At 36.6% G+C, this 26,733-nt stretch overlaps 1 protein-coding gene across 1 annotated transcript; it reads left to right on the top strand.

Moving 5' to 3' along the window:
* Positions 1-7,368: 7,368 nt before the first annotated feature.
* On the top strand, positions 7,369-26,376 carry LOC103265729 (cilia- and flagella-associated protein 69-like; the record flags this gene model as incomplete). The annotated part of the gene is made up of 9 exons (XM_008063382.2): positions 7,369-7,394; positions 13,452-13,533; positions 15,938-16,130; positions 17,469-17,606; positions 18,392-18,468; positions 19,956-20,153; positions 24,063-24,149; positions 25,481-25,585; positions 26,122-26,376. Coding segments are annotated over 9 exons (1,077 nt in total), but the record flags the coding sequence as incomplete, so codon positions are not given.
* Positions 26,377-26,733: the final 357 nt, after the last annotated feature.

Below are 26,733 nucleotides of genomic sequence, written 5' to 3'. Positions count from 1 at the left end.
GCTTAAAGGCATGAAGTTTTCTAGATAATGGGTGGTCTGTAGTATCAAGAGAAACATTTAATATACTTGAAAGTTATTCACTTACAAGTGTCAGCCCTGGGAATGAGCAAGATAGAAAATCTCCAAGGATAAAAGTATGTTTCTTTTACTACTACATGAACCCCAGGGGAACAATAGCAAGAAGCCATGAGAAACCCCTAGGACTACTTATTATTGATATAAAGAAATTCTTGAGAAGGCTTCTGGTTAAAAGAATGGTGAAGAAAGTGATCAATAATTGTCTTACCTATTATCTCTACCTATACAATTATCCTATAGAACTCCAACTTGTACCTCAACAAAACTATCCAAATCCACTACTGATATAACACTATTATAACTTCATCTTTTTGAGTGTTAAGAAATATTTTTTTTTTTTTTGAGCATAAAGAAGCTGTAAGAGAAACCTTAACCTAACTGGCTTAAGTAAAAGGAGAACGTATTGTATTACATAATGGAAATGTGTATATGAGAACTGGCTGCATGCATAGCTTCAGGCAGAGGCTTGAATTACACCAACAGGACCCAATGTATCTATCTCTGCTTCTTCTGCACTGAATTCAATCTCAGGAAGGCATATCTCTTCCAGTTCCAGATTTTACATTCCAGATGTAAAACAGTTCCAGATTTTACATTCTCACAATTTCAAGGTCAACATAAAAAACAAAAACAAAAACAAAAAAAACCAAGTTGTTTTTTTTTTTCCAGAAAGATCTAATTGGCTATGAATGGATCACATATTTATTCCTGAACCTCTCACTGTCCTAGATCATGTGTCTGCTCTGACATCTCACATGATTACCCCTGGAGCCTGGAGGGAAACCAGCCCTCCTAGTGAAGTCCAAAAACTAGAAGAGAATGAGAGGGTGTTCTCTAGGAAGTTTAGTCAAGGTTTCTAAAAAAATTAATAAATTTTGAAGTTAAAAGGAAACAGTGTCCTCTACCATTTTATGACAAATTATCTGGTGTCTAGGTAAAGACAGAAATCAAAAAGAAGGTAGATCTTTAAGGGGAAAAAGTCAAGAAGAAAGTTGTTGCTGATGGGAGGTGGGTAAGAGCATCAGAATTTGAACACCTACATTATAGGCTGACCCACAGTAAGATTTAAAAGGGGGAAGGGTTCTAAACACTGTAGAGGAGAATTAAGTCATTGTTTTGAGGCTAGATATGATATTTTTCTTTACATTTAAACATTTGAAGAGTTCCTGGAATTTGGAGGATATATTGTTTACATTTGTTAATATTCAGTGTAATTTATTGAGAGGTTACTATGTGCTGGTTTCAATGCTGAGCATTTTGTGAATGAGTCTAGCAGGGGTTAGGAGGAAAAATTCTGACATGAGACCACTAGTATTTTAATACTCACATGATCATTTACCAGCTTGTGAGTTTTGGCAGAGAACTTTAAACTCTTTGTGGTTATTTCCTCATCTGTAAAATGGAGAGAGAAAGAGTACCTAATGCATATGGTTGTTGTGTTTAGAATATTATTTATATATGGTAACTGCTGAAATAAATAAAAATGATTGCATATTAAGTACTGTTGTTATGAAGTACTATGATGTAGGAAGTAGGTATTATTATCATTACAAACAAAAAAGAGAGAAAAAGGGAGTAAATACTTTTTCAAGTAATGCAGCTAGTAAATTGTAGAGTTTCTAAGTCCATACCCCTGTACTCCATAACCTATGCTGTAAATCATAAATTAAACAGACTTTTATAACTATAGATCCTGCAGAATTCAGAACTCTTTGTATATAGAGAAGAGATAGAGGAAAAAACAAACTTGATCTCTCTACCACCTTTCCTTCAATATATTTCATGATTCATGATCTTCAGACGTGGTATGGACTATTGTACATTAAATAATATAGATTGTGCTCTGGAGAATTATTAGTCTCATGGAGGCAAGGAACTACCCACGTCCTCATTTCTAATTCATATTTGGCCCTAGCCTGAAAATAACAGTAACTAGAAATTCCACTAGAAAATGTAATTGATCAATCTACCAGGTAGCCTGCATACTATTAAAGACTTAATTTGCTGGGACCAGAGTCCACCTTTTTCAGTTAAAATAAGACTAATGCTTAGTATATCAATATTTAAGCTAAGTCTATTTTTATTAATTAGAACTTGAAGGGTGTCAGAAACTCACTGCAAATCGTCAATTACCTTGTACCTGGGATGTCCCTTATAAGAATATCACATTACACAGCCATAAAAAATTCAGAGACAAAGTAGCATGTACAAGAAAATCTTCATTTAAAATTGAAAGAATGAAAATTAACCCTTATTCTTTAAAAGGCCTTATATTTAACTTTGTGTCTTTCTAGGTTTTAAAACTATTAAAGAATATTGTAGATACCAGTTCATTTTTGTTCTTCCTAATCCAATTGAATCTACTTTAAATAGCTATAATTGGTGATTTTCCAGATCAAAGGTCTTCCTCAGATCAATGAGCAGAGCTTGTCTATATTGATTACCAGCCATGCCTATGAAAATATCATTCGTTACCTCGGGAATGATAGTGGAATGAAGAGACTAACACCAAATTGGAAAGAGATCAATGAGTTTCATGTAGATAAAAATAAGCATGTTACCTGAGAAGAGAACATCAATTTTTTATGGACCCTGGACCAAACAGCAAAGGAAAAAATTATCTAGTAGGTCAGTTTTCTGAATGCTCAGAATGTCTTCTTATAGTGAAAATTCTTCTAAGCAAGCAGAATTTCATCAAAGAGTAGAAGTAAAAGATTGAGAATATCTAATTTCTATTGATTGCTATAAAAACTTCTCTACATTTTATTTTTTAAAGCTTGCGTCTCACTATTTCTACATTTATAAAAAACAATCAAAATATCTGACTTTTCTGCAGAACTTAGTTTCACGTAACTATTCCATGTCCTGACATCTATGGTTTCTGCTGCATTTACAATAATATAGGTGACTAAGAGAATTATTTATCTGGAGCAACTGAAACTAAAGAATCATCTGAACAGATTCTAGTTTCAAAAGAAAAACACTAAGATTTTTGACATAATTTTATTTTTCCTTCAATTTGCTTAATGCCATTGGTAGGTTAAATTACCTCCAAATATAGACAGCCAGAGCTACTAAGGTATTCCTATATCCTGAATGCTCAGAAAGTTTTAGCCAAGTCAGACTTGATATGAGGGGAACGCTCAAACAGAAGCAGAGAATTAAGCCGAGGCTTAGCTATGCTATCAGAAACAGAAACTGCATTGCTAGTTATGTATGGCTCAGCAGAAGTAACCGACAAAAGAAGTAGTAAGTGGAATTTGTCTAAAAGAGGCAAAATAGAAAATCAAGACTATTGGTGCCTTTGCCCTTTCCAACCCTGAACAAAACTCAAGCTCAACCTACTTCTCAGGGGCTGAAGTCTCTGGCTATATGTAGGCCTGCTATGCCTTACTCAGTACCAAACCTGGTTCTACTAACTCAGCTCAACCTACTGCAGTCAATCCATCCCAGCCAGATCTTACCAGCATGTCTTTCATGGTTCCTGCTAGATCTGCTCAGCCTATTTCAACCAATGCCACCTGACTCAACTTGGCATATTCTGCTCAGTCTACTATCCCTTAGTTTGACTCAACTTGGCATATTCTGCTCAGTCTACTATCCCTTAGCCTGGGGCTTCTAGGCCTGCACCCTACAAAACATCACCTTGTACTTCTCTCCACAATCAACCTTTTCCCACTTCTGAGACCAAGCTCCAGTCACCACTCAAGCCTCACAACAAATATCTACTTCAAGAATTCGACCTCCAACCCATGGAGGAAAACCAATGTTTCTGAACCAGTGATGTCGACACTCAGCACAGAAGAGCAGAGACTGGAGTGTGAGGCCATGAAGAGGCAGGCTCAACAACAATGTGAAGATGCTGCCAAATATACCTCTTCGGGGAAAGCACAGTTTTCATTGGGAGGGATAAGGATATGAAAATTACTCAATACTATGGCTACACAATGTAAGATCTGCCAATGTTGTTGGAATCACTTTGGGTACCTGCTGGTTTTCCACTTACACAATGACAGATACAAATTTCCCAATTTATTTTTCTATGTTTAGACCTAATAAAACTAAATGAAGAATGTAATATAACTGATCAGTATATGACTAATAAAGATGTCTTTTGAGTTTTTGGGGGAAAAAAAGAAAATAAAGGCTAGAGCAAAGAGAGCAGGAATGTTGGTCCGAATGACAATGGTACCTAAGAAAAGAGAATAAAAGATCAAATGTAGAGCAAGGGCTAAAATGGTTCCCAATGAACTGATTATGCAAATAAAGGCTTTTTAGAGATTTACTGAAATGTTGTCTTTAGCAAGATGGTTGAGAAACTCCTTTAACAGCCCCTCAACTGTCATCTCCAAATTGTCTATTCTGATTCTACATAGGACATGTGAATTTTTTAGTCCAGGAGTTTTATGCTCCAGCGGTCACTCCACTTTTTCTGCAAACCATGAACTTCCTTTGAGCTCAAATTCAGGAACTGTCCCTTGGAGGATAGCTCCAGAGAGTGGGATATTTGTACTGTATAGTAACCCCCCACAGTAAACCAAAAATTGAAGTTACTAGCTTACAGCATTAGAATAAATAGATCAACCAGGATGCATGTAGGTAGTGTTTACTTTTCAGAAGAGGTTGTATTTCAGGCCTAATCAGTGTAGATGTCCTTGGGTCATGGCAGTGAATACCCAAACAGGGGCTGTGATGCTTACTGGTATTTTATTTTATTGCCATGGTTGTCACACTTCTTAGAAGTTTTCCATTCAAAGAAAAGTTACCCGAAGATCTTAAGATTCAACATTGAGGAAATCCAACAAATTCAGAGGATTGGAACAGTTCAAACCACAAGTAAAAATTAATACAGAAAAATTCAAGCACACAGTGGGTTAATATCAAGGAGTCTCGCCAGACCAAGATCAGCTGGCAGAGCATGGAAATATGATTTCTAGACAGTGGCAAGAGAAGTCTCAGCATCAGGTGAGTAAATGAGTCACAAAACAAAGAAGTGGATCCAAGGTTATGTAAAAGATTTCAAAGGTAGCATCCAGACCCAGAATGGAAAGAGAATGGAAAAACTTGAGGGCCAGCTGAATAAGCTACAGTTCCAGCAGTCAACTGGAATGAAATTAGAACCATGACTAACTGACGGAGAGGACCAGTCACATTTGGTCCTAGGCCAGAAGGAAAGATGTAGACCACAGCTTTTTGGATATCCTAAACACAAGTTAGGCTCCCTTTTATTAGTGGGAAGAAGCTCCAAGGTTCAGGGTGGGTACTTGGCAGAAAAAGAAGGTAGTTGAACTTTCAAGTGACATGTTTTTTTTTTTTTACTGAGAGCTAAGGAAGCGCCATGGCAAGTGGGAGTGAAGGTGGTGAGTTGAAGATTTCGTTGCATTTGTCAAAGATCTTGATGCAGCATTTACATAGAGGATAAGGAGCAGGACCAAAGCATCTCTCAACCAACTAAACAGTGGAGGACTAGATACATACCACGAAGTTCACCGACCACTCAATGGTATATATGTTATATAGGTATATACATGTATATAGGTATATATGTTGGATGAGGCTTTATGGGGTTTATATTTTCTTTCTTTCTTTTTTATATTAGAAAATATAGTTTATTTTAAAAGTAAATTAGAGAGAGAGAGAGAAAGATGAGATTCACCTCCCCAAGGTAGAGAAGGGGGCCAAAGCCAGGAAGCATGGCAAGGTGTATTTTTTTTTTCTTTCTTTCTTTACCTATGTATTTATTTTTTTATCAGTATTTTTTATTATGGTTTTGTGGGGTACAGTTAAGGGTTAGGTGTACAATTACGTTTCATTCAGGCACCCTGTTGATAAGAGGTGTTTCCCCATCCCCAGACAGATATTTGCTACTGTTAATCCCATCCCCCTCCCCTCCCCATAGTTTCCCAGTACCGTCAGTCATTTTCTTATAGTATTACGTTGGATGTTCAAGTCCATTATATGAGTGAGAACATGTGATACTCGAATATTTGTTTCTGTGAGAGGTCACTCAGTATTATAGACTCTAGTTCCATCCACGTTGCTGTGAAATTCATGATTTTGTTCTTTTTTATGGCTGCATAGTTTTCCATCATGTATATGTACCACATTTTTAAAATCCAGTCCTCTTTTGACGGGCAGCATGGTTATTTCCAGGTTCTTGCTATTGTGAACAACGCTGTAATAAACATACGTGTTCAGGTATCTTTTTTATAGAGTGATTTGAGTTCTTCAGGGTATATTCCCAGTAGGGGGATTGTGGGGTCCTATGGGAGGTTGATATTTAGAGCTTTTTAGGAAATGCCCACACTGCTTTTCACAGAGGTTGCACTAGTTTACACTCCCACCAACAGTGTAGAAGTGTTCCCTTTTTGCCACAACCTCTCCAGCAGCTGTTATTTTTTGAGTTGTTGATAATTGCCATTCTGACTGGAGTTAGGTGGTATCTCAGTGTGGTTTTGATTTGCATCTCCCTGATGACTAGTGAGGTTGAACATTTCTTCATGTGTTTGTTGGCTGCTCGGATGTCCTCTTTTGTGAAGTATCTGTTCATATCTTTTGCCCATTTTATAATGGGGTTGTTTGTTTTTTTCTTTTCAGCACGTTTTAGTTCCTTGTAGATCCAGGATGTTAAGCCTTTGTCAGACCTGGTGTTGGCAAATACTTTTTCCCAGTCTGTGAGCCGTCTCCCTGCTCTCTTGATGGTTTCTTTGGCTTTGCAGAAGCTTGTCAGTTTAATAAGGTTCCACTTGTCTATCTTCTCACTTATGACCTGTAGGTTTCGGGTTTTGTTCAGGAACTGGATGCCAGTTCCGATTTCCATGAGGGTATTTCTTTCATTTTCTAAGGTTCTTATGGTTTGAGGTTTTACATTTAGGTCTCTGATCCATTTGGAGTTAACCTTTGTGCATGGGGATAGATAGGGGTCCTGTTTCAATCTTTTGCATGTGGTCAGCCAGTTTTCCCAGCACCATTTACTGAATAGGTTCTCCTTTCCCCAGTGGTAGGTGGTGGAGGGCTTGTCGAAGATGAGTTGGTTGAGATATTGAGGTTTTGCTTCTGGAATCTCAATTCTATTCCATTGATATATGCCTGTTCCTATACCAATACCAAGCTGTTTTGATGATTGTAGCTTTATAGTAAAGTTTGAAGTATGGTAATGTGATACCACCTGCTTTGTTTTTTTTTGCTGAGGATTGTTCTGGCTATTCTTGGATGTTTGTATTTCCATATGAATTCCTGTGTTGTCTTTTCTAGGTCTGAGAAGAATGTTGCTGGTAATTTGATGGGTATTGCATTGAATTTGTAGATTGCCTTAGGTAAGATGGACATCTTCACAATGTTGATTCTTCCAATCAATGAGCATGGGATATTTTTCCACTTGTTTGTGTCATTTTGATTTCTTTGAGCAGTGTTTTGTAATTTTCATTGTAAAGGTCTTTCACGTCTCTGGTTAGGAAGATGCCAAGGTATTTCATTTTTTTTGTGGCTATTGAGAATGGAATTGTGTTTTTTATTTGGGTTTCTGTTTGTTTATTATTGGTGTAGAGAAATGCAATTTTCTTTTGTACATTTATTGTGTATCCTGAGACTTTGCCAAAGGCCTTTATCAGTGTAAGGAGATTTTTGACAGATTCTCTTGGGTTTTCAAGGTACACAATCATATCATCTGCAAAGAAAGATAACTTGACTTCCCCTTTTCCTATTTGGATACCCCTGACTGCCTCCTCTTCTCTGATTGCTTGAGCCAGGACTTCCAGTGTTGAACAGGAGGGGTGAGAGTGGGCATCCTTGTCTTGTTCCAGTTTTCAGGGGAAATGGTTCCAATTTTTGTCCATTTAGGAGTATGCTGTCTGTGGGTTTCTCGTAGATGGCTTTTACTATTTTGAGGTATGTTCCCCGTATGCCTAGATGTTCAAGGGTTTTTATCAAGAAGAGTGCTGGATTTTATCAAAAGCTTTTTCTGCATCTTATATCTAATGATATAATCATGTGGTTTTTGTTTTGACATCTGTTGATGTATTTAATTACATTTATGGTTTTACGAATGTTGAACCAGCCTTGCATCCCAGGAATGAAACCTACTTGGTCATGATTTTTGAGATGTGTTGCTGAATTCGGTTTGGTAGGATCTTGTTGAGAATTTTGGCATCTATGTTCATCAAAGATATTGGCCTGTAGTTCTCTTTCTTTGTTGGATCTTTACCTAGCTTGGGTATCAATGGGATGTTGGCTTCGTAAAATGATTTGGGGAGAGTTCCATCTTTTTCAATCGCCTGGAATACCTTCAGAAGGATTGGTATCAACTCCTCCTTAAATGTCTTGTAGAATTCTGCTGGAAAGCCATCTGGACCAGGGCTTTTTTTTGTAGGTAGTTTTCTTATTATGTAGTCGATTTCCTTGATTGTTATTGGTCTATTTAGGTTCTCAATTTCTTCTTGTTCCAACCTAGGTAGGTTGTGTGATGTCAGAAAGTCCTTCATTTCCTTAAGGTTTTCAAGTTTCTTTCCATACAAGTGTACTTAGTAGTTTCCAATGATCTTTTGTATTTCTTCAGGGTCAGATGTGACTCCTTTTGTGTTTCTTATTGTGCTTATTTGGTTTTTTTCTCTCTTTTTCTTAGTCAGTCTAGCTAGGGGACCATTGATCTTATTTATCCTTTCAAAGAACCAGCTTTTTGTTTCATTGATTTTTTGTATTATCTTTTTGTCTTCTATGTCCTAAATTTGGGTTTTTATTTTGGTGATCTGGATTCTTTTGCTGAAATTAGGGTTTTTGTGGTCTTGCTTTTCCAGCTTCCTTGGGTGGCTTGTTAGGCTGTTAATTTGTGTTCCTTCCATTTTCTTCTGTGTGTTTGTAGGGATATAAATTCCCCTCTTACTACAGCTTTTAAGGTATCCCAGAGATTTTGGTAAGATGTTTCTTCATTTTTATTTGTTTCCAGGTATCTTTTGAGCTCTGTTTTGATTTCATCATTGACCCAGGAGTTATTTAGCATCACGTTTTTTAGTGTCCATGTCTTTGTGGTTTTTGGGGGGATCTTGTTGGAGTTAATGTTTATTTTTATTCCACTGTGGTCCGAGAAGGTGCATGGTAGAATTTCGATCCTTTTAAATTTGCTTATGCTTGATTTATATCCAATTGTGTGGTCAATCTTAGATTATGTTCCATGCGGTGATGAGTAGAATGTGTATTTTGTGGTCTTTGGATGGAGTGTTCTGTAGGTATCAATTAAGTCCATTTGGTCCAGAGTCTCATTGAGGTTCCAGATCTCCTTGCTGATTTTTTGTCCTGATGATCTGTCTAGGATTGTGAGTGGGCTATTAAAGTCCCCAGTTATGATGGTGTTAGGGTCAATATCTTTCTTTAGTTTTCCTAGAAGTTGCTTTATGAAAATTGGCGCACCTTTGTTGGGTGCATATATATTTAGGATAGATATTTATTGTTGATGGAGTGAACTTTTTATCATTATGTAATGGTCCTCTGTATCTTTTTAAATTTTTGATAGCTTAAATGGTATTTTGTCTGAAATTAGGATCGCGACTCCTCCTTTCTTTTATGTTCCATTCGCCTGAAAATTTGTTTCCCATCCCCTTACTCTGAGTCTGTGTATGTCCTTTCTAGTGAGATGGATCTCTTGAAGGCAGTATATTGTTGCCTGGTGATATTTTATCCATTTGCCATTCTGTGTCTTTTCAGTGGTGCGTTTAGTCCATTCCCTATCAGGCTAATTATTGAAATGTGAGAGTTTGTCCCTATCATAGAGTTCTTACAGAGTTGTTGTTCTTCCACTTGGTTTTTTTTTTGTCTTTCTTTTGGTTTTGGGGTTGGTTTGTGTATATTTTATTCTTTTCCCTGTACTCTTGTGAAGAACCTTGTTCTTTTTTCTTTTTCTTCTGTGTTTAGTACTTTCTTAAGTGTTTCATGTAGAGATGGTTCGGAGGCAGCATAAGTTCTTCGGATTGGATATCTGGGGAAGATTTTAATTCTCCCTCACTGATGAAGCTTAGCTTCGCCAGGTAGGTTATTCTTGGTTGAAATTGTTTATCTTTTAGGACTTTGATGATAGGGCTCCAAGCTCTCCTAGCCTGCAGGGTTTCTGTAGATAAATCTGCTGCTATTCTGATTGGTCTTCCATGGTAGGTGATCTGGCCTTTTTCTCTTGCTGCCTTTAGGATTTTTTCTTTTATGCCTACTTTGTTTAGGCAAATTACTATGTGTCTAGGAGTTGGTCTTCTCATTTGTTGTCTTGCAGGGATTCTCTGTATCTCTTGTGTTTGAATTTTTGCATCACTGATTAGATGAGGGAAGTTTTCTTGAATGATCTCATGGAAAGTTTGTTCCAGTGTGGTCTCTGTCTCTCTTTCTGCCTCAGGAAGTCCAATTACTCTTAGGTTAGGCCTCTTGAGGTAATTGCACATCTCTTGAAGATTTTGTTCTGTCTTTTTGAGCTTATTTTCTGTGTTTTTAAGAGTTTGGGTTATTTCTATATTTTGGTCCTCAAGCTCTGAGATTCTTCCTTCTGCTTGGGTAATTCTGCTTTCCATGCTTATCAGTTTGTTGTTTATTTCATTCAAAGTTGTCTTTATTACTGTTATCTTAGATATCTGCTCCTTCCTAGTTTCTTATTATGTCTCCTCAATTCTTTTTAATCTCTCCATTATTGTCTTGATGTCTATGTTTGTAGTTTGTGGCCCTTCATTCTGGGGGCTCTTCATTGTTTGCATTCCGAAGTCAGTTTTCTCAGTGACTGCCCTCCCAGGGCTCTGGAAGAGACCCATACTCTTTTGGTTTTTCTTCATTTGTGTAGATTTTTCTCTCTCTCCCCCTTTCCCTCCCCTTCTTTAATTCTGTTTTTGAGAGAAGGTGGGATTGCTTTTTCTCTTCTGCCATATCCTGTTCTTTCTTATGAGGGTCTTCTGGCTTTGTTCACTTTTCAGGTTGGAGCCTAGACTGCAATCTGTACTTTTTGCAGTTTTGAGGTTTAATTGAGAGGGAAACTGTGGTTCAGAATGTAAATGCTGATTCTAGCATCCATGAACAGGTATATGAACACATTGGAACCTATTTCCCTCTGCCTTACAATCTGTCCATTCAGCAGTATGTAGTCTTGGTCCCTAGATTAAAAAGGGGGTATAAAAGAGGAAAATAATGGAGGAAGGGGGGTCAGTAGGGAATTAGAAAGAGAGAAGAGCGAGAGGGAAAACAGATATACATACCAACTATCAGGTGAGAAAGAGACACAAGGCTGGGAAGAAGTGAAGAAAGACACGTAAGAAAGATTCCCTAAAGAGTACTGATAGCTACATAGAGACAGGCCAATAAAATCAAGAAACAGTGTAAGTCAGAAGGCAAACAACAAACGTGATCATAACCAACAGTTACAATGATAAAATCATAAGTCAAAATAAGCGATCAGGCTAAAGTCACTTCTCTGATCTCCGATTCCGGCCTCTCCCCTTTGTTTTTCATTGCAGTGTAGGGGTGGGGCTTTGTCTCCTGTTTCACGCCGTTGCCTTAGGAACTGAGGTAAAGTTTGTTGCCAGGTGGGCAGGGCAATGGAAGTCTCTGCCTGGAGAATGGCGGGGCAGTTTATGCAGATCTGTTTCTCTTCTTGTCTGGGTTGCCCAGCTTGGGGTCTCGCACTGAGTGCCTCAGCCAGGGTGGGCCCAGAGTTCCAGAGCTTCAAAGCTCCAAAGGGTAGGCGGTGAGTGGCGAGAGTGGCCCTGGGCCCCCCACAGGGTACTTCAGCCAGGAATGGGACGGGTGTCTCTGAGGGGCAGGCGCCCAGAGCCTCCCTGAGTGACCGGCGGCTTGGTGCCAGGTGCCGGGCTGGAGACAATGTAGCCAGGGAGGGAACTGGGAGGGGTCTGGGACCTGAGACTCCCATGCACGCAGTGGAACAGCAGCAGCAGGGGGCCACAATATCTGGCCCTACGTGGGACCAAAGGTCCCCGGGCCTCGGACCAGTGGAGCTGGTGGTGGGCTGGGAGATAGGAGAAGAAAAGTAAGACTCTTTTTGGGAACTCGCGTTGGGAGAATCTCACAAGTTCACCTATGCCGTCGCCATCTTGTTCCCGTCCCTCACATTTTTTAGTTTTAATCTGAAGACCTGAGTCCCAAGTCAGCAGTCAGGCAAAGGAGTTTTCTCTTACTCAACCTTTTTGTTCTGTATAGATCTTTAATTGACTAGATGAGGCCTATCCACATTAGGAAAGACTATCTACTTTATTCAGTCTACTGATTCAAATGTTAGTCTCATTCAGAAACATTTTCCCAGACACACCCAGAATAATGTTTAGCCAAATGTCTAGTCACCCTGGTGGTAAAACCTAGAACCACCTGAGTGGGAGGGTCTAAGCTAATGGCTTTTTATGCACCAACCCTTACCCTGCTTCTATCCCTCACTCGTGAAAGAGCAGTAGAAGTGGTCTTTTTTTTTTTCGTCAAGAGGGAGCCATGTTTAGGAAGGAGTCATAGGAAGCTGACCCTAGCAGGCTTGCAATGCCTGGGAAGAACAGAGATTAGCCTCTATTCATTTGTTGTTTTTTGAGTGGGGGATCTTATTCTGTCACCCAAGCTGGAATGCAGTGGCAGGATCATGGCTTACTGTAGCCTTGATCTCCTTGGCTTAAGCAATCATTCTTCCTCAGCTTCCCAGGAGCTAGACTATAGGCATGTGCCGCCATGCCCAGCTAATTTTTTTTTTAGTATATTTTTGTAGAGATGAGGTCCCCCTATGGTGTCTAGGCTGGTCTCAAATTCCTGAGCTCAAACAATCACACCTCAGCCTCCCAAAGTGCTGGGATTACAAGTATGAGCCACCATGCCCAGCTGTGTTAGTATTGACTACTAACACCAGCAATAGCTTGTTCAGCCCATATTTCCTACTGGGGACAACAGTGTAAGTAGCCCTGGTGACAACTTCAATCCTTCACTTCATGTGAGTTGCACAGGCTTAAGCAGTCACTTATCAAATGATCTCTACTGCAAAAATAAGATGTAATCAAGAATTATTAAATGTCTTAGATGCACCAGCACCATGAAAGAGTAACAGTAAATGCATAAACTTTGAAGAAATAATTACTAGACCAACCAGAGGAGATATTTAAGAATAATTAATAACATGAAAACAAAGGAGAATGTTGTATTTGCAGAAAACAGTTATAAAAAAGAATTAATATCTTAAAAGAATTAAAGTTAAATTGCACTGGTAAAGTTCCTTGAACATTCTATTTTTTTAGATGTAAAAGTATTAGTTACTTGATTTAAGGAAATGAAAAAATATTCTTTGAAAATACTTTGATAAAAAGAAAACTGCAAATTGAGGTTAACAATAAGTGTTTGTCAAGTGAATAACTTCTTTTTACTTTAAGGAGTTGCATTTTGGGATGTTATCCTTCAGAGGATTACTTTCTTGAAAAGGAAGGAATTTTTCTTCTCTTGGATTTGTTAGCAGTAAGTATGATTATAAAAATTTTAAGACAAAAGATAAATATGTTTTTATTCATCTTTTCCAATCTGAGTACCAATGAACACTATTCTGTGAATAAATGTGCCCCCAAACCATGTTCAAATATATTATTTTAAATAATATCTGTCCTGAAGATTTATAATATGCTTGCATATTAAAGGCTCTGAGAATTGTTCCATTTAAGATATAATTTTACTTAGATCTGTGTTCTCAAATACATATAAGCAAAAGTTCCCAAATGCATATAAATAAATATAAGCTTTAAGAAACCATTTGTGAAAAGCTAGACTACTTAAAAACCCATAGTCATTTATTAATAACTTCTAGCTTTCTTCTCTTTTGAAAGTTAAGAGCCACATTAGACAAGGAGCAAAGATAAGCATTTTTAAAAACTGTGTAAATTTGGAGGTAATGTGAACAAGTCTAGTGTGTCATGGACTGCTGATTTGCAGAATGGGTAGGAGTGAGCAAGCTAATAAGTCTTCCAGTAAAGACAGTTGCCAACTACCAGCTGTGAAGAATATATCCCTCCTAGTCTCAATTCTAAGTGAAGTCTATAGTCGTGACAATATGGGAGGAAAAGTATAATCTTGTTTCAAGAAAACTTTGAGAGATATTCCCACAGAGTTCTGCTGTGTCATTGTCTATGACTGCCACCATTCTTGATTTTATTAACACAATAACAAACTACTTTGATTTATCAAAGGTGCTAAAATTATTTGTACCTCCCTGAAAGGAAATTAGTTCATTTCTAGTTTTGATTTATCTGTAAAGTAGATATAACAAATATGTACCTCATTACACTTTTAGAAGTATTAAATAAGTGATTATGTGCATGTGTATGTGCATACATATATACATACACACATTGATTAAAATAGTGCCTGACACATTATTCCCATGTGTTTGCCATTATGATGAATAATGGTTGAATTTTGTGATAACCCCAGAACTGTGGCTCATGTCAATGCTTGGCGAGGGAAGAAGGATCAGACAGCTACTAATCTTTTAATTAAATTGTAGAGAAAGGAATACTGTTTTGTGAATACTGTTGGATTGTTTAATATCAATTGCACCAATCAAGTTAGTTACAAATTACAAATATTCTTTAATGAAGTCTTTTTGTTTGTTTGTTTTCGAGTCAGAATTTCACTCTGTCATCCAGGTTGGAGTGCAGTGGCATGTTCACGGCCACCTCAATCACAACTTGCTGGACTCAGGCAACCCTTCCGCATCAGCTTTCCAAGTAGCTGAAACTATAGGCATGAGCCACCATGCCTGGCTAATTTTTTGATTTATTGTAGAGACGAGGTCTCATCAAGTTGCCCAGACTGTCTCAAACTCCTGGGCTCCCAAAGTGCTAGGCCACTGCACACAGCCTTTAATGATGTTTTTATATCAACTTCAACCTTTGACACTTGCCTCATGTTCCTGAAATGAAGTATAGAAATAAAAAATTCACTTGATTGAGGGTTCTGCTCAATATAGTTCTGCTGTAATATTTATAAAGTGTGCAATGATAATTGCTAATAATGGTTAGGTATTAATAAGAGCTTACTATGTGCCAGGCAGACTCATAAAACTCATATAATCCTTTGCAGGTATTATCTTTCATTTTATTAAAGGAAACTGATAATGTTTGCAATGCAGACATATGTTTCCTTTGCCATATTCATCAGCAGTACACTATAAAAGTTAATCAACAAAAAATATTTCACATAGAATTACTGTGTGAAGACCATTGATATGGATGGAATTTTCTATACCTTAATTTTGGTTTGCTGAAAACTACCCGTAGTAAAATAAAGGAAATATTCTTGATAATAAGATAATTTTTCTTGAATACTTAAATACACTTTTATGGATGCTCATTGTCAAAAACCAAAATTACATCTCATTTTGTTTTATTTTCATATGTGACTGTCACTTGCAGTTGCCATTAGTTATCTCTTAATAAAGAGATTATTACAATAATAAAGTTATTCTCAATAATAAAGAGAGTTCGTACAAATCTTTACAAACCTTAATAAAGCATGTAAGTTGGAAAGATCTTATAATGACAGTGAACTATGTATTGCACTGTTGAACTTACTCCACATAAAATGAACATATTCAATTATTTTTGCAAATCTTCCTTTTCCAATTCAATCAAACCAATCAGTCACATTTTTGGTCATGACGTATGTTTACACTACTTCAGAACTATACTAAATCTTTTACCCTTTTAAATTTCTGATGTTTGAAAATATGCTCATTATAATAGGTATTTATTTTAACTAGAGGTTGTCCTGAGTTTAGAATAAACTTACTGATAAGTGTTTCTCTTTTTTAAAGAAATAATTATTGATATTTATTGCAACTTTTTTCCTTTTTATTTCCTTGCTAAAGTTGAATCAAAAAAAATTCTGTAATCTAATACTTAGAATAATGGTTGAATTTTGTGATAACCCCAAAACTGCGGCTCATGTCAATGCTTGGCGAGGGAAGAAGGATCAGACAGCTGCTAATCTTTTAATTAAATTGTGGAGAAAGGAAGAAAAAGAACTAGGAGTAAAACGTGATAAAAATGGGAAGATCATTGGTGAGTGTATTTATAATTGTTAGTAGAGGCAACCAGATGCATATTTTTGAAAAGGACTTTAAAAGATTTTAGGAAAGCATGAAGATTTTCCTTTGTCTCAAGTTTTTTTTACAAGGATTTGAAGAACTTGCAATCATAAATGGTTGGATGGAAATGAAATATATTAATAGTAGCTTCATATTTTTATAGAATATTTTCAAGAAATACATGATTTTATTATTTAACTCAAAAAATTAACAGTAGTTCTTAAAGAAGTTTCTTTGGGTTTTCTGCTTTTACAGATAGATTCAGTTATATTTCATTTGCCAATAATTTTGGGATATAAATAGATTGCTTGAAATAATTTTTATAGCATTTTGTGCATTTATGTTCATTTATGTTTATATGATTTACTTTTGAAAGAAGAAATTGTTTTCTAAATAAAAAAATCAAATGTTTATGCATTTTAATGACTAGATTCTAGATTAATGAGGTTTACAAAATGAGAATTTTCGGTTTGTTTACATATTCCATAAAACATTACAGTCTCTTTTCTTATAGTTTTTACATTATAGTTTCTAAACTGCTAGTATTGTTATTTTTGAATGAAAATACTTCTCCTTCTGATTAGTTCTATCTTCTGTGCATTTTTATCATCTCTGAATTTTAACCTATAAACATCATAAAATAGTCAACCTTGGTGGCTTCTGCCTGTAATTCCAGCACTCTGGGAGGCAGAGGCAAGAGAATTGCCTGAGCCCAAGAGTTCAAAACCAGTCTGGGCAACTTGGTGAGGCCTCATGTCTACAATAAATTTTTAAAATTAGCCAGGAGTGGTGGCGCATGCCTATAGTACCAGCTACTTGGAAGGTTGAGGCGAAAGGATCCCTTGAGCCCAGCAGGTCAAGGCTGCGGTAGATGTGAGTGTCCCACTGCACTCCATCCTGGGCAACAGAGTGAGTCTCTGACAAAAAAAAAAAAATCAAAGTTTTTATATTTATAGCATAATATATAGAAAACAAAAGTAAGGAAGTTCACATCATTGTTAAACTGACATTATTCTGCTTCTGGATCTCAACACTTTTAAAGTTATTTCCATAAAACTTTTATTTTTAAATAATAATTTTATGAATTTTTAAATATTTTACATAAATAAAAATTAAAGCTTTAAATTTTGCCACAGAGTGGGAAAGAAATTACTGATTATGATTTCAAAAGAGTACCATATATAAGACACTATTTTACTGCTAAATATTTTTAGATATTTTATATTACCTAAACTAAAATCTCAAAGTTAAGTGTTTATTTACTATGAATTCTATTTGTCCCTTATATGTTTTTATGCTATCCAATAATTAGACACAAAGAAGCCTCTGTTTACTAATTTTCAAGAAGAGGAAAAAATCACACCATTGCCTGCTAACTGCCCGTCTGTTGCGGTTATGGATGTTGCCGAGAATATCAGAGCAAAAATCTATGCTGTGTTGGTCAAACTAGGTAAGAAGCTGCACCTTGGATTCACAAGAGCCTCTCTGTTTTGCTGACTGTGCACATTGATTTTACTTTGGAGTTGGTTTGTCAAACATAATGCACAAAAGTCCCTTTATACAGAGAAACATGTATTCCATTGTTTTCCCAGTCTCCAAACGGCACCTCTCACCAATTAAATTAGGATCTTTGGTTGTGGGGAAAAGGTTCTCACTCTTCAACTTCTGAAAGTAAGATAGTATTGTCTGTCTTACTTTCAGAACTATCTTACTAGAATTTCTGAATTTCTTTCTTTCATAGAAATTATTCCTCTTCTAATGACTATGTAAAGATGTCCTGGCAGAAGTTTGTTATAGGAGGAAGACTGCTTGCAAACTACTCACAGAATTAACTTTTTTATGTTACCAAAATGAAATCAAGCTTGGAGTGGCAGTTCATGCCTGGAATCCCAACACTTTGGGATGCCAAGTCAGGAAGATTATTTGAGCCCAGGAGTTCAAGACTAACCTGGGCAACATAGTGAGACTTCATCTCTATTTTTAAAAAAAAATTAGCCAAGTGTGGTAGTGTGCTCCTGCATTTCCAGCTACGCAGGAGGCTGATGCAGGAGAATAGCTTCAGCCTAGGAGTTGGGGGTTGCACCCATGATCGTGCCACTGCACTCCAGCCTGGGCAATAGAGTGAGACCCTGACTCAAAAAAAAAGATGAAATCAAAAGTAACTGCATTTGTTTTTATGCCTCTTAGAATCACTTGCTCTGTTAAAGTAATTCTGTCTTTATAAACTGTGTTTAGATTTTGAAAATTTACCTGGCCTATCCACTGAAGATTTTGTCACCCTCTGTATCATACATAGATATCTTGATTTTAAAGTAAGTATCTTTTTAAATAACCTTGTTATTAAAACTTATTATGACCAAAAATAAATTGAGAAATAAAATATCTATTCTATTCATAGTTGTGAGCAATCATCTACTTTATAGTTTTATTCTTTTGCATCTGATACTATTTTTTTTAAAGGTACCATTAATTGATTGGTTATTTTCCTTAGAATAAGATTACGTCCAACTTAGTTTATAAAAGATGTACATTACTGACATAAAACTATTAAAAATCCTAAAAGAGCTTTTAAAAAATAATCTATTCTCTTTGGAGGGCATTAGGAGTTGAATTAAATGTTATTATTTATTAAAATAAGTTATTAGTACTTATTAAAGTATCATTTTATGATACTTTATTATTTACTATTATATAACCTTATATATCATTATCAAATCTCATTTAAAGAATATTAGGTTGCTTACCTTGCTGGTTATATTTTTGTCAGTAAATAAATGCTTTTGAAATTTCAGGAAAGTTCTGGTAAGTGAACATTCTCCTTCTACTAATATTAGTACTACATATTTGAATATTATAAATGAATAAAAACCTTTACCTTCAAATGAAAGCAAAGCTGAATTGTATCCCTATTCTATATATAAACATTTCTCTAATTTTAAATATGCTCAAGCCTATTAATTTCTAGACAGTCTACAATATGAGATGGAGCTGTCAGCATGATGGAACAACGGAGTTAAAAGTTCAAAATTCAATTATAATTCACCTTAGCTAGAAAGTGAAGGGCAGAGCCCTATTTCTCAGGGTGACTGGGTCCCAGTAATCCCCATGTTCATTCCTCCTATAAGTTCATCTTGACCTAGCCTTAAATACAGGGATTTAGGGAGGAAAGCAGCCAGTTGTTCAGAAAAATGACAATAAATCAGCAGTTTCTGCAAGTTAACTATAAACTAGAGATAGCGATGATGGCAGTAAACTAGACATAGGGGAGCCTTATGTATGAATACCTCACAATTGAAAAGTATTTGATAAACTGGGCATAATGGTTCACACCTGTAATCCCAGCACTTTGGGAGGTGGAGGTGAGAGGATTACCTGAGCCCTGGGATTTGAGACCAGTCTGGGCAACTTGGCGAGACCCCATCTCTACAATAAATAAAAAAAATTAGGCAGGTGTGGAGGCACATGCTTGTAGTTCCAGCTTCTTGGAAGGCTGAGGCAGAAGGATCACGTGAACCCAGCAGGTAGAGGCTGCAGTGGCTGTGAGTGTGCCACTGCACTCCAGCCTTGGTGACAGGGTGAGACTCCAACTCAAAAAAATATTTATTTGATAAATTACTTCTGAATACTCAAATGTAACTGGTGCCTAAATCATTCTCAGTGCACTTAACTTACTCCAAAGAAGTAATTTCTGAAAAGTTCATGTTAATAGGAGTGATTGCCTGCATAAAAGGTTACCTAAAATTATATCATTTCTTTTTGACTAAGTTAACTTTGTTAAACTTGAACTTTGTTGTAACAGATTGGAGAAATATGGAATGAAATATGTGAAGAAATAAAATTGGAAAACTTAAGACCAGTCACTACAGATAAAAAATTTTTTGAAGCTATTACAGCAGCATCTGAAAATATTGGAAAGATGGTAGCTTCTCTGCAAAGTGAGATGATTGAAAGCCAAGCACGCCAAGATGTGCAAAATGAACAAAAAGTATATGCAAAAGTAAGCCACACGGGTAGGAGGAGGTGGGAATGAAGGAGAGGTTGGTACAAAATTACAGATAGATAGAAGGAATAAGTTCTAATCTTCTGTAGCACAGTAGGGCAAGTGCAGTAAAAATAATTTATTGTATATTTCAAAATAGCTAGAAGATTTGGAATGTTTCCAACAGAAAGAAATGATAAATCTTTGAGGTGATAGATATCCCATTTACCCTGATTCGATCATTACATATTGTATGCATGTATCAAAAGATCACATGTATGCTATAATTATGTACAACCATTACATAACAATTGTTGGGTTTTTGTTTTTTTTTTAGCCCAGGCTGGAGTGTGGTAGCACAATCATGGCTTACCTCAGCCTCAGCCTCCTCGGCTCAGGCAGTCCTTCTGCCTCAACCTCCCAGGTAGCTGGGACTACAGGTACACATCACCATTCCCAGCTAATTTTTCTTTTCTTTTTTTTTTTGTAGAGACAAGGTTTCATTATGTTGCCCAGGCTTGTCTCAAACTCCTGGGCTCAAGTGATCCTCATGCCTCAGCCTCCCTAAGTGCTGCGATTACAGGTGTGAGCCACTGCACCTGGCCTATGTATCATTTTTTTTTTTTTTTTTTTTTTGAGTCGGAGTCTCACTCTGTCGCCCAGACGAGTGCAGTGGCCACTCCTGGCCATTGCAGCCTCAACCTGCTGGGCTCCAGTGATCCTTCCGCCTCAGTATGTATCAGTTTTTAAAGGTGAGCCACAGATACCACTAAGGCACAAGATATTAATTTCAATGTTATCTGTGGGATATATTTTCCTACTTGTGAATGTTTCAACCTTGAGTTATTTTGTGATTTTCTCTTTTAGTGTCTTATAGTGTCTCTGTGCAGTTTAAAAAAAACAAAAACATGGAGTTAGCTTGAGATTCAATTACTATATTCATTGCTGTTTTATGACATTGTAATCTGATGTTTACAGCCTTGTGTTTTTCCTTTTTTTTGTTAATGACAAACAGGCTTCCAAAAATGATAGCCTATTTAAAAGGTAGACTTTAGGCCATGTGTGGAAGTGCATCCTTGTAATCCCAACACTTTGGGAGGCCAAGGACGGAGGACTGCTTGAGCCCAGAAGTTTGAGATCATCCTGGGCAACATACTGAGATCCTGTCTCTACAAAAAATTTTTAAAACTAGCTGCACATGGTGGTGCACACTTGTGGTACCAGCTACTCAGGAAGCTTAAGTAGGAGGATTGCTTGAGCCTAGGAGGTCAAGATTATAATAAGCAGTGATCATGCCACTGCTCTCCAGCCTGGGCAATAGAGAAAGACCCTAACTTCAAAAAATAATAACAAGTGTGTACATTTAGCAAATTCTGTCTGACAAACAGTGCATTTCTGTAACTATGTGCATAACCTCACTGAGAGATAAAGTTGACCCCCATCCCTCACTCTGTGATAGATCCTTACTGGTATTCTAACCATGGGGATATCAATCAGCTTCATACTCACTTCAAAATCAAAATGTTTACAGTGAGCATTCTGTAAATCCAAAGAGAAACTAGTTTCTGGCTAGTTTCTGACTAGCTAATCAGAAAAGACCATCAGGAAAATATCAGCTTTTGTTCCTAAAACTTTACACGGGTGGGAAACTCAGCACACTCATTGCTGAGCAAATAGTTTAAGTGGCTAGTTAAATTTACCTGTCCACAGATACAATGATTATATAGATTCCCCACTTCTGCTCTGTGATCCTTTATGACTACAATCAAATATTTAAAACTCTTTAAGGTGATTTCCAAAGCCTGATCTATTCACATAGACCATTAAATGTTTCCAGCTACAGCCTAGTAGGAACTTTGTGTGCATCCACCTAAGAATTCTGCTCCATAATATACACCCAATTGCTTGAAAGTTTTGCTTGGTAAGAGTTTATTGCAAGGATGCTACCATTTAACCCACGTATTTGCACTGAAACACATCACAGTTGGGAGTTCTGCCTCTCTGTCATTAACTCTGCCGAATAGCAGAATGTCTGCTTTGCTGATTTGTGGTTTACTATGGATTTAGCACTTGTTTTTTAGCAGTTGTTTAATTATATATTCTCAGGTTAATAATTTAAGCTTGATGGTATATTTTACACCAACCAAGGGCATGTGTCCTCATTATATATTTAATGGGTAGACTGTTGAGAACTATGGACTTTGCAGTTTGTTAGTAGTTACCTCCTTAGAGTACATCACCACACCTGACTCAATACTCTCATAAAATTGCTTGTCTTAAAGCAGCCATAAGTTAGAAGCCATTTTACCAATATAATTTTGCCCAAACTATCATCAGCGACAGAAAGAATCTCTTTTTATTTTCTCCTGTGAATTTGCTGTTCAGTCTTTTATATAGTTTGGTCTGGATTCTTCACAAGTAGTAATCATGTAAAACAATCAGTCTTGCCGAGAGTGAATATTGCTATAAAAATAATAGTTTTGCATTACATTTCATGGAAAGCAGTTAAAACCTAAGCCACATAATAATCAAAGGATTTTTTTCCCATTTAAGGCTTTTAAAATTTTGTTAAATTCTGTGAATATGCTAATTATTATGTTAGTCAGCCTTAAAGTTTACCTCAGCAAAGAGTGGGTGCTTTCTTCAGAATAAAGGCTTTCAAGCCCTTTGGTGTCCTTTCACAGAAACTGGAACTCCTTTTTTTTAAATTACTTTAGAATTTTATTACTTTAGACATACTATCACGAGATTGTAACTGCCTTAACAAAACAACATATCAATTAGTTTTTTTTCCTTAGAGAGCTCAAGATGCATGTACTTTGTTTTCTAACTTTTTTATTATTTTGCATATGTTCTTTTTTAATTTTAAAGATATGGAGTACAATTCAGGGTTAGGTATACAAATGTTTATTATGCAGGTACCCTTGTTGATGAGGTGTGTTCCTCCCTCCCCTGGCAGTTTCCCTCAACTGCCAATCCCACACCCCCTCCCCTGGCTGTTTCCTACTACTGCCAATCCCTTTCTTATAGTATTGGATAATTGTTCAAGGTCCACTTATGAGTGAGAGAGAACATATGGTACTCTGTTCTTTGTTTCTGTGATAGATCACTGAGAATGATAGACTCTAAATCCAAGTTGCTCCAAAGTCCATATGTTTGTTCTCCTTTATGGCTGCATAATATTCCATTGTATGTATGTACCACATTTTTTTAATCCAGTCCAGCTTTGATAGGCAGCATGGTTGGCTCCATGTTTTTGCTATTGTGAATAGAGCTGCAACAAACATGCGTGTGCAGGTATCTTTTTTGTAAAATTATTTTGGTTCCTCTGGGTATATTCCCAATAGGGGGATTGCTGGGTCATATGGAAAATCAATTTCTAGTTCTTTCAGAAATCATCACACTATCTTCCAAAGAGGTTGTGCTAGTTTGCAATCCCACCAGCAGTGCAGAAGCGTTCCTTTTTCTCCTCATCCTCACCAGCATCTGTTGTTGTTTGTTTTATTAATGATGGCCAGGTACTGTCTCAGTGTGGTTTTGATTTGCGTTTCTCTGATGATGAGTGAGGCTAAACATTTCTTCATGTGTCTGTTGGCTGCCCTTATATCTTCTTTTGAGAAGCTTCTATTAATGTCTTTTGTTCACTTTTTAGTGGGGCTGTTTGTTTTTTTCTTTTCAGCGCATTTGAGTTCCTTGTATATTGTAGATGTTAGGCCTTTGTCAGACAGTTGGCAAATGTTTTTTTTCCCATTCTGTGGGCTGTCTCCCTATTCTCTTGATGGTTTCTTTTGCTTTGCAGAAGCTCATCAGTTTGCTAAGGTCCCACTTATCTATCTTATTTCTTATGGTGTGGGCATTTAGGGTTTTGATCAGGAATTGGTTGCCAGTTCCAGAAACTGGAACTCTTAATTCTCTTTCTCATTTCAGATACAGGCCACTCACAAGCAAAGAGAACTGGCTAACAAATCATGGGAAAACTTTTTGGCTAGAACATCAAATGCTAAAACATTAAAGGTAGGATTTTTAAAGTATTACAAAATGCATAACAAATAGCCAGCCCTTACAGACAGACTTTATCAAGAGTGAACGTTCATGCTTTTTTTTTTTTTTGGTGACTCTTCTGTAAAATACTAACACTGCTGGATCCTCATATGAAATTTAGGGTGACAATTGAAGCTGCATTCTCACAGTTACAGAAGACGCTGTTTTGGAGTTTCATTTGTTTAGCAAGGAGAAGCAGGGATGGTGTTCTAGGCCTACAGAAAGAAGGTGATAGTTAGCCAGAAGCAAGCAGGAAGAACGTCCTTTGCTTTCCATTCTGAACCTTTCTAGTCAATGATTCTTTTCTCCAAGAAGCGCAGAGTAAAGGACAGAAACAGCAGCTACCCTGCATGCCCCTCTCTCCCAAGGGTTTTTCACCTCTGTGATCACCAAAGTAAACATTATGTTAAAGCTTAAATGCAAGTTTGGGATAAATATCCCTTTGTGAAAAATATAAGCTACCTCATCTATAAGCTAGAGACTATCTAAAAAGTTTATAATGCTAATTATTTACTTGACATGTGTGAGAAAACACCATGGATTTCTAAAATTTCATTACTTTTCCTCATCTTTTTCCATTAATACCTTGGCTACACTTTACCAAATGTTATACTTCTTCCTCTAGATATGAAAGTGTTAAATGTTAAGTTAGTCCACAAAAATAGTGAAGTCATATTAAATAACAAAACCAAAGTTGAAAACAAGCTCAAGGATCAAGTGTCCCCTTTTCACTAAAAGTTCTTCTCAACTTTACTTACAAAATTTCCTCATAACTGCCTGTATTTTTATGGAATAGTTCATGAAAATCAGCTCCTACCCTGCAGATCATTTTTTACCTCACATTTCTCTTGTTTAGTGTCTCAAATATTGAGCTTGAATATAACTGCAGTGAATTATTTATATTATTCTGAATGTTTAAATCATTTACATATACTGAATTAGTTTTTAATTTATGTAACACATTTTACAACAGGCATCACCTGATATAAATTTAGTAGCTTGTTAAATTATGTGCTAAAAACCAAACCTGATTTCCTTAGGACCTGCTTTACTCCCTGGTCATATATGACCAGTGCTTCTGGAAACCTCTGGAATGTTTTTAGACAAGTGGTATCTTCTTCAGTAAACAAAGTATTTAACACACTAATAACTGTCTTCTTAGCCTAAATGAGCAAATGCAGATTTCAGGGCTACCTAATATACAGCCAAAGTATAAACCAGAAATAAATATACTTCTCATTGTAAATACCATAGTTAATGCTTTAATAGCAATATCATTTTCTTTCTAATTGAAAAATCTTCAGAAAGCAAAAAGACTTCAGGAAAAAGTCATAGAATCCTCTAGAAATGATGAACAACCACAAAATGCAATATTTCACCAAACAGATATTAAAGGCCTTAACACAACGGTAAGATTATTTTTCTCCATAATTTCTTCTTAATAGATATTAAACTTAGGCCCCCAAAATATTATTTCTGTGGGGTTTTCAGCTTGTATTTTTTCTTTTTGCTGTTCAAATTTCATATTATTAAGGCATATTTCTCCATGATACTGGAGATAAATGGTACTTCATTTTTGCCCAGTGCTAGCCATCCAGGAGTCCTAAGAATCTGCTACAAACACTAGTCAGTGAATGTCTATCTTGACATCTCTTTGACAGAATATGCACAGTTCTTCCTTTGCCTGGCAAGTAGATCCATGCTGCATGCCAGTGGTCCTGGTGTCCTCTGCTAGACATCATTTGGCCCCAGTTACAAAACTGACAAGAAGTAGAATTCAAACACGTTTCCTGGTTCCAAAGCCCTTATCTTTCCATTATGCTGCACTACCTTCCCACTCCTCATATGTACATTCTGTGTCTTTTCCAAAGTAAGCTGACGGATGAATAAGTTCTTCTCTTATTGAAAATTTTGCCTCTTAGATATTTACCTTTTACTTTTTTAGGTGCCCTCTGGTCAGGTAGTAACAGTGGAAAGCACACCTGCCCAGTTAGTAGGAGGACCTCTGGCTGATACGGATATTGCTCTTAAAAAACTGCCTATTCGAGGAGGAGCCTTGCAGAGAGTAAAAGCAGTTAAAATTGTGGATCCACCAAAAAAGAGTACTCCTACATAATATACTCTGGAGACTTTTTGAAATAAACTCTGTTATAATTTTTAAAATATATCTTTTTGCACATAAAAAGCGAATATTTTAGTAAAATATTGTAAAAAAATAAAAGGACATACAATTTATTTTTATGAAAACGATCACCATATAATATCAGAAGAGCTTTCATCGATTTCTTTGGGAAGACTACCAGTTCTCTTAACCGAAATTGTAAGACATAGTTTATCAGTTAGAACTCTTGGTTGCATGTGAACTACTTCAACTAGTTTAAGCCAAAAAAAACAAACAAACAAACAAAAAAACTTTTAAAGGTTCTGTGTCTATTGAATCTAGGAGTAATTTAGATTTCAGGCATTGCTGGATCTAGGAACTAAAGCTCTAAGGGCGGGATTGTCTCCTTCCTTCACAGATCCTGGCTTGCATTCTCTCAGGTTCATGCTTACAGCA

The sequence above is a fragment of the Carlito syrichta genome, unplaced genomic scaffold, assembly GCF_000164805.1.
Source record: "Carlito syrichta isolate Samal-C Ts95f unplaced genomic scaffold, Tarsius_syrichta-2.0.1 Scaffold306787, whole genome shotgun sequence".
NCBI classification, from domain to species: Eukaryota; Metazoa; Chordata; class Mammalia; order Primates; family Tarsiidae; genus Carlito; species Carlito syrichta.
This window is presented reverse-complemented; position numbering and strand designations above follow the sequence as displayed.